Source organism: Nansenia antarctica (assembly GCF_963989245.1).
Source record: "Nansenia antarctica genome assembly, chromosome: 14".
In the NCBI taxonomy this organism is placed as follows: Eukaryota; Metazoa; Chordata; class Actinopteri; order Argentiniformes; family Microstomatidae; genus Nansenia; species Nansenia antarctica.
The window spans coordinates 2,185,683-2,194,408 of NC_137684.1; the positions used below are offsets into that span (position 1 = coordinate 2,185,683).

At 47.8% G+C, this 8,726-nt stretch overlaps 1 protein-coding gene across 1 annotated transcript; it reads right to left on the bottom strand.

Annotated features, from left to right (window-relative positions):
* Positions 1 to 538: 538 nt before the first annotated feature.
* Positions 539 to 8,335, bottom strand: LOC308170238 (pyruvate kinase PKM-like; the record flags this gene model as incomplete). The annotated part of the gene is made up of 10 exons (XM_080545006.1): positions 539 to 645; positions 1,036 to 1,217; positions 2,214 to 2,380; positions 3,844 to 3,996; positions 4,116 to 4,266; positions 4,456 to 4,726; positions 5,520 to 5,706; positions 5,938 to 6,069; positions 7,860 to 7,951; positions 8,185 to 8,335. 10 exons carry the CDS (start codon positions 8,333 to 8,335, stop codon positions 539 to 541), a joined length of 1,593 nt encoding a protein of 530 aa, XP_080401132.1.
* Positions 8,336 to 8,726: the final 391 nt, after the last annotated feature.

An 8,726-nucleotide genomic window follows, 5' to 3' on the forward strand; every position in this document is an offset into this window, starting at 1 on the left:
AGATGGAAACCCAGTCTTGTGACACTCCAGATGAGCGAACATCGTACCGTATCTTTACCAACCGCCCCAGGGTTGACTCCGTAGGGAAGACGCAACCTTCGACCCCTTCCCTTCCGTGTGCGCAGGCCGGGATCCACAATCTAGTCATATTCCTGACATGCATTTAGATGTGTGGCAATCACCTTGACTCCATTTTAGAATGAACATAAAAAAAACGTTGAACAAAAACATCTACATTGTTCACTATGCATTCATTAAGTCTGGCACAAACAGAAGACAGAAGAAACCCCTGGTAGGAAGACTTGGATACAGTAGACGACACCCGATGGTGACAGGAATCGTGGAGGTCAGAGAAATACTGTCTGTGTGTGAATGGCAACCCCAAAAGTCCTTTGGAGAAGTGGCCTGGTGTTGGATTCCTTTGGTGTACTTCTAGTGTTGAGAGGCGGGGGGGAGACGGATGGCCTCTCGGGGGGGCGGGGGGTGGCGGTTACAGGAGAGGGGATAGGGGAGTGTTGGGAATGTCGTTCAATGGCGTTCAAGGGCACAGCACAACACGCATGGTGTTGGTGTAGCCAGAGCCTGGGCGCCAGCCGGTCACAACAATGACCACATCACCGGACTTGAAGAACTTGCGGAACTTGCCTGTGAGAAGGAGGAGAGGGCCGTCAATGAAAGGGCTTTGCAGTGGAGTATAATAATAATAATAATAATAATAATAATAATAATAATAATAATAATAATAATAATACATTAGACTTATATAGCGCTTTTCTAGATACTCAAAGACGCTTTACAAACTGAAAAGATCAAGTAGTAAAATAAAAAGAAACAAAAAAAGAAATAAAATAAAGTATAGGGGTCTAATTTTTTTGGGGGGGGGGGTTACTTAATATGTGGTTCTAAAACCATGAAAGTACCTTCCGCCATTTTTATTTAATTGATTGTTTTACAACAATCATATCGATTTTCTGTTGTAATACATTAGGGTAATCACATGATAACGCACGACTTGAGAAAGTCAGATTTACTCACCCATCTCCATGGCGAAGTTGACACGGAGGTCGACATCCTCGGCCCAGACATCGTTGGCGGGCTTGGTGTAGAGCACGGGGTAGATACCGCGGAAGAGGTGGGCCTGGCGGGCGGTCTGTCCACAGCGGGTCACGGCGATGATGGGAGCGCGGGGCCTGTACCTTGACAGCAGCTGGGCGGACCTACAGACGCAGGGGAAGCAGGTTACACATCCACATGAATATATGTGGAGCTGAGGAAACTGCCATTGGGAGACCCACTACAAAGTCTGAAAACTATTGCTTTGATTGCTATTATAATCCTAGACTGAAACTCAGTAGAGAGAGAGAGAGAGAGTATGAGAGAGAGAGAGAGACAGACAGACAGACAGACAGACAGACAGACAGACAGAGACATAGAGGCAGACAGAGACATAGAGGCAGACAGAGAGACAGAGAGAAAGAGAGAGACAGGGGAGGAGAGAGAGAGAGAGAGAGACAGGGGAGGAGAGAGAGAGAAAGAGAGAGAGACAGACAGACTGGGAGGGAGAGAGAGAGAGAGGGAGGGAGGGAGAGAGAGAGAGGGAGGGAGAGGGAGAGAGAGGAGGAGAGAGAGAGACAGACAGACGGACAGACAGACAGAGACATACATAGACAGTGAGGAATGGCGAGTTAAAATTAACTACAGGAATGTCAGGGTTCATGACTCAAAAGGTCAAGATTGTGCACAGTGAAAGTTGGCCCGGAGCCTCTCTTAAAGAGCTGGGGGGGGGGGGTAAAAGGGATGGAGAATTCCAGAAAGTCGCTTTGGATAAAGACTTTTACTAAACGCCCAAAATGTCAACGCAAACATTGAGAACCTGTACATAGGCAGAGAGGAAGGTGCGGTACATCTCCAGAACAGGGCTGAGAGTGAGGGTGGGTGTGTGTGTGTGTGTGTGGGGCGGAGGGGGGGGTTAGGGAACCTGTGTGGGTGTGTGTGTGTATGTGGGGGGGGGTTAGGGAACCTGTCCTCTCTCTCTTATAGCACCAGTCCTATCAAAGTATCTGCTTTTGACTGTTGCTGGTAGAGGTGTGAGCAGTCCTAACACCAGATATTTATATTCCTATATCCAGAGGTGTCAGAGGAGCAGCAGAGGAGAGAGAGAGAGTGTGTTCCGGTGTGTTCTCTCCGGGCCGGTTGCTGGTTCTGGTTCCTACCTGCCGGACTTGGTGAGGACGATGATGGCGCTGGCGCAGCACTTGAAGGAAGCCTCGACGGCGCCGATGGCCACGGACTCGGTGGGGTCGCGGGTCAGGTGGGAGGTGCGGCGGAGCTCCTCGAACATCTGCCTGTGGAACATGGCTCCCTCAGCCTCGCGAGCGATCTGAGTAGGGGTGGGGGGTGGGGGGGGGTAGAGAGAGAGGGGGGGGGTGAGAGAGAGAGAGGGAGGGGGCGCAGAGGAGAGAGAGAGAAAGAGAGAGAGGAGAGAGAAAGAGAGTGGGGGTGAGAGAGAGAGAAAAAGAGAAGGAGAGGAGAGAGAGAAAGAGAGCGGGGGTGAGAGAGAGAGAGAGAGAGAGAGGGAGGGGGGGGAGAGGAGAGAGAGAGAAAGAGAGGGGGGGCACAGAGGAGAGAGAGTGAGAGAGGGGGGTGAGAGAGAGAGAAAGAGAGAGGGGGGGGTGAGAGAGAGAGAGAAAGAGAGAGAGAGAAGGGGGGCACAGAGGGCAGAGGGGACAGGTGTCAGATTTCAGCGATGCAAAGGTCAGCACAAATTTAGACGACAATGTCAACTTGGCTACGGGTCGTTCTAAGCAGGGCGGGGGGGGGGGGGTCTGGTGGAGGCAGAGACCGGAGGACAGGCTCATTGTAAAGCATGGAATGGAATGAGGAACGGTATATGAAACTGCCCTTCCTCATTCCACTCCATGTATTACAATGAGCCCTGAGGGTCCTACGACTTCGGCCTCCACCAGCCGCCCCCCCCCCCCCCCCCAGGTTCTAACCTGTGGAGGCAGGTGAGTTTGGTACACTACACTCCCCTCACTCTACTGGTCAATCTGTGGACTGTTGTCTGCATACCTGAGAGAACACTGAGACGTGTCGCTAAGCAACAAACATGGTCTCTCTAGTGGCGCAGGCCATGGTGTCCACTGGCTGGTGTGGTGCGATGCTGATCCTTCACACACATGCTGATTGAGCAAGCTGACCACATGATCGAGAGCAAAATGCAAAAGGACAGGAACAGATGCGAGGATGAATAAAAGATCAAGTGAAAGGGGGGAGGGGGAGGGGGGAGGCAACACAAAACAAGGTAAACAAACAGTCAGTGTCTAAGCAAGTTAGTAGAACACAAGCCAAACACAAAACACATTCTGCACAAGGTGATGAACCCCAAGACAATTATACTATGAGGGTTATATATATATATATGTTACAGTACATGTGGGAATACGGTACATGTGGGAAAACTAGGGTTAGGGTTAGGGTTAGGTGCTACGTCGACTTGGTACATGTCTACGTCGACTTGATGTGTCTAACCCTAACCCTAGCACCCTAGCACCTAACCCTAATCCTAGTTTTCCCACATGTACCGTATTCCCACATGTACCATAACATATATATCCCTATATACATTTAATGTATTATTATTATTATTATTATTATTATTATTATTATTACTATATGCTATGGTCAAACTGAATGCATTCTCTCTTCAGTAACCTCTGCAAAGACAAGCAGTACAGAGACATTGTACAAGCTGGTCTCTTCGACAGCGACAACAACACATGCATCTGATCTTGTCTAAAACGAGTGAGGAACGAGACTGGTAGGGGGCGCTCTCTCTCTCACCGCGTGCTGTGTGCGAACGGCCTCCAGAGGGTACTCTCCCTTGGCGGTCTCTCCGCTCAGCATGATGCAGTCGTTACCGTCCAGCACGGCGTTGGCGACGTCGCTGCCCTCGGCGCGAGTGGGGCGGGGCTTCTTGATCATGCTCTCCAGCATCTACAGAGGTCAAAGGTTGGATACAATTGACATTCATTCATTTATTGATTTATTAGATTTTTTTTAAACTTCCTGGTTCCACTCCACTCCACTTGTCCACTCCTGATGATGTCACTGACCTGTGTGGCGCAGGTGATTGGCTTGCCGATCCTGTTGCAACGGCCGGTCATCATCTTCTGGGCCAGGAACACCTTCTCTGTGGGGATCTCAATACCGAGGTCGCCACGGGCAACCATGATGCCATCGCTGGCCTCCAGGATCTCATCGAACCTACAGAGAGACAGTAACGCAAAATAGTTATATTTAATACTAATCATTATACGTTCTGTACAATACCATTAATGATAAGCATCTACAGTATATTCTCCATGCGACCAAACTAACACCAACAAATTATTAGGTTATTCCATCAGATTCGATCACACTATCTGATCTTGCGGCGAGGAGGCGGTCACGCACCTGCGGACTCCCTCGTGGTTCTCCAGCTTGCTGATGATCTTGATGTCCTTGCCCTTCTCGCCCAGGACCTTCCTGACAGCGTGAACGTCAGCGGCCTTGCGGATGAAGGAGGCGAACACCATGTCCACGCCCTGCTCCACGCCGAACAGCAGGTCCTGGATGTCCTTCTCTGACACGGCGGGCAGGTCGACAGCTGCGCCGGGGAGGTTCACTCCCTTCTTGCTGCCCAGAGTACCGCCATTCTCAATCTCGCAGTCCAGGAAATCACCGCCTGTGGATGCACACAGGAGGAAGAGCAATGTTTTTTCAACAACCATGCACACAAGAAGCAAGAGATAATACCTATGTTTATACGAATATGGAAACACTGAATAGAAAAAAAATATCTGTGGTAACTTTGGCCGAAACTGTATTACTGTAAGAAACTGTGTTCCTGTGAGACTTTGGGCTGTAAGACACTGTGTTCCTGTGAGACTATGGGCTGGGAGACACTGTGTTCCTGTGAGACTTTGTGCTGTGAGACTTTGTGCTGTATAACACTGTGTTCCTGTGAGACTATGAGCTGTAAGACACTGTGTTCCTGTGAGACTTTGGGCTGTAAGACACTGTGTTCCTGTGAGACTTTGGGCTGTAAGACACTGTGTTCCTGTGAGACTTTGGGCTGTAAGACACTGTGTTCCTGTGAGACTATGAGCTGTAAGACACTGTGTTCCTGTGAGACTTTGGGCTGTAAGACACCGTGTTCCTGTGAGACTATGAGCTGTAAGACACTGTGTTCCTGTGAGACTTTGGGCTGTAAGACACTGTGTTCCTGTGAGACTTTGGTGCTGTGAGACACTGTGTTCCTGTGAGACTTTGGTGCTGTGAGACACTGTGTTACTGTGAGACTTTGGGCTGTGAGACTTTGGGCTGTGAGACTTTGGGCTGTAAGACACTGTGTTCCTGTGAGACTTTGGGCTGTGAGACTTTGGGCTGTGAGACTTTGGGCTGTGAGACTTTGAGCTGTAAGACACTGTGTTCCTGTGAGACTTTGGGCTGTGAGACTTTCAGGCTGTGCCACTCACCAATTTCCTTGACCTTGAGAGACATCAGACCATCGTCAATGTAGATGTGGCTTCCGACCTGCACAACCTTGGTGATGTTCTTGTAGTCGAGCCACAAGTGCTTGTCGTCACAGTTATCCTTGTACTGGTCGTTCAGTTCCAGCTTGATGCTGTTTCCCTTCTTCAGCTCGACCTCAGCCTCGCCGCTCTGGAAGAAGAGCCCGTTGATACTCAGATGCAAGCCACAACACATTCCTGCTCTTACACGAAGAAAACAATCGCTGGTCGACAAAACCGAACCGAACGGTGATTATATATATGTGTAAGATATCTACTGGTATGATGTTGTAATAAGACACAAATGTGGAAGAATGAACATTTGAGAGAAGAAGCTATCAACGCTTTTAGTTATTCATGAAGAGATTAGTGGAGTACTCACGCCCTTGATCAGTCCGGTCCTGATCTCAGGTCCCTTGGTGTCCAGAGCGATGGCGACTGGTCTGTACTCAACGGTACCAGCGCCGAAGCTCTCGGTGGCTTCACGCACATTCTTGATGGTCTCGGCATGGTACTATTGGAGGTGAAATATGATTTAGTCATCCATGAAAAGATTCTGAGACAATTGCCAATTCCCTGACCTTGCTTTTCCAGCATGTATGTTTTTATAAGCAATAAGCTGGATAATGTGTATGAGGTTGAATGGTAGGCAGGTTGTAAATTGGAAACGTCCAGCTGAACAATTTCCCTATTCAACATTTTTTTAAAGCAACTCATCTTTACCCTTGCTTTTGGTCAGCCAGGCTTTTATTTTATTTCATATAGTTATTTTAGTTGTGTGTTTTGTTTTGCAGGCTGAGCCACCATAGGTTGAGTAATAGGTTGGTAATAGGTCCTAGTTACTACAACACAGTTGTTGACAGGAAGCCTTATGAGGTGTAACACGTATGGTATATTTTTAGTGTGACCTATTTAATATATATGAACACATGTTTGTCATGGCCATACCAAAGCCCACCCATCCCCGTATCCATTTCTGAGTGTGCTATACATACAGTATACCATACGCTCCCTGAAATCCTTACTGTGTCATGTTACATATGTGTAGAAAAGCACGATGACACCTACTCAACATTGGCATACTATTTTTCTTTATGTTTAGTCTTGTCTCTTGTCTACTCTCACAGAGGTAGTTGTATGGCAGTAGTGTTGCTCTCCCACCCTTGGTTAATCTTTCTGTCGATTGTTGATAAACTTAGACTCACAAAAGTTATATATAGATGTTTTGGACACTGACACAGGACACATTGACTATGCCCTTCTGCTAACATCTCTCTAACCTGCAAACACTCCACATCACACACCAGCATATCTCCACTCAACTAAGAAAAAGCTTCTTGTGGCCTGGGGTGGTCCAGTGGTCTAGCACCGCGGCCTACAGTGCACACATATGCCCATGTCGGCATGGGTTCAAATCTGGCCCATGCCCTGCTGACATGCCCTCTCTCCCTTACTTTCCTGTCTGTCTGAACTATATCTGTCCAATAAAATGAAAAATAAAAGTGGGACTGCCCCATTCAGCAAAAAAACTACTTAAAAAACAAAGACAAAGCTACTATGGTGCAAGTGAAACTGTTGAGAGACACTGGTCATTCAGTAAAGCAAAGACGAAGAAGTCTGATATGGGACATACACAACATAGGCCTGTTTCATCAACTACTTTGAGTAGAGTGCCTGGGTCAACACATGACATTGCACTTGACCTTTGAAGGTCAACGATTCAAATACCAGATGTATCACTGGTTTGGTTTGGTATTTATACTGCAACTGGTCAGCTTTTCAGGTGCATTTATCAGGTGCTCTTGGATATGACTTTTAAAGGGGAGAGTTCAGTGGTCTAAAGCTGAGCCTCTGGCGTTAGTCCATCTGGCCAGACTAGACTTGGTTAAAGACAAGAGGCTGCTGGTTCTGAAGAGCAAGGAAGGGTGCTCGGATCGCCTTACACACATTGACATTTTCAAGGGAACAGGGATAAAGTATTAATCAGCTGTCCTTATTGGCTGTAGACCGAGAGGGCAGTAGGAGATAGTCTTATACTCAGAGGTTCTCTGATATACATAACAGATGTCAGTTTCCTGAATGCTTCAAAGCTTACATCCTTCCTTTCTTTTTTTATCCAGGCCCACACATCAACTACTAGACTAACAAAGTAATTCATTCAACGAATTTCACTAGCTGACCTGCAAACATTGATTTTACAATAGCTACTGTCTCTGGTGGCTTTGCGGGCAACGGTTTTTGGGGAAACTGACCGCTGATAGATGAACACCTTTGAATGCAAAGCAAGCACTATCCCATACTGACCTCATGAGTTCCGTGAGAGAAGTTCATTCTTGCAATGTTCATCCCAGACTTGATCATCTCCTTGGCCATGTTCACAGAGCGGGAAGCGGGCCCTGCACAGGCACAACAAAGTCAACAACGACACCATCTTAGAGGGATATAGACAACTCATACAAAATATATATACATGGTCATTTTAGCTTGATTTGGAGCCTGGGCCACCTTCTATGAGTGTTACGCAACAATGACAGTGCTAAAGTTATGAATGAATAAGTTAAATGAACATCATGAGGAGGAACATGAGGTGAGGGGGTGGGGGGGGTGAGGGGTGAGGGGGGAGGCTGACCGATGGTGCAGATGATGCCGGTGTTGCGAGCCACGGCGGGTTCGGAGTCAATGTCCAGCAGGCACATGTGCTCCAGCATAGTGTCAGCCATGGCAGCGTGGAGCTGCTGTGTCTGGATGAAGGCAGAGCCCATATCCTTAGTCTTAGACATGATGGAGGCTGTGTTTCTGTCTCTGTGAGGGAGATGTCCTGGGGGCAACAAACAGACAAATAAAAAGTCACGTTTCACGAGAGTGAGAGAGAGAGAGGGAGAGAGAGAGAGAGAGAGAGAGAGAGAGAGAGTGAGAGAGAGAGAGAGAGAGAGAGAGTGCAAGGATCTGTTAGAAAGTGTCAGAGGTTGAGAAACCAGGCCAGCGTATCGTGTTTCAATGCTAGTATAGTATGTGGAGAGGGTGTCTGTGACACTTGGACAGCTGCTATGTGTCTATCTCACGGATGCTGTCACTACTATTACCAACCTACTGTACACGCATTACATAATGTAGAAACGGCTATAGACATAGAGAATGCTATAGAGACCATGATGAATTAACCCCTTAATG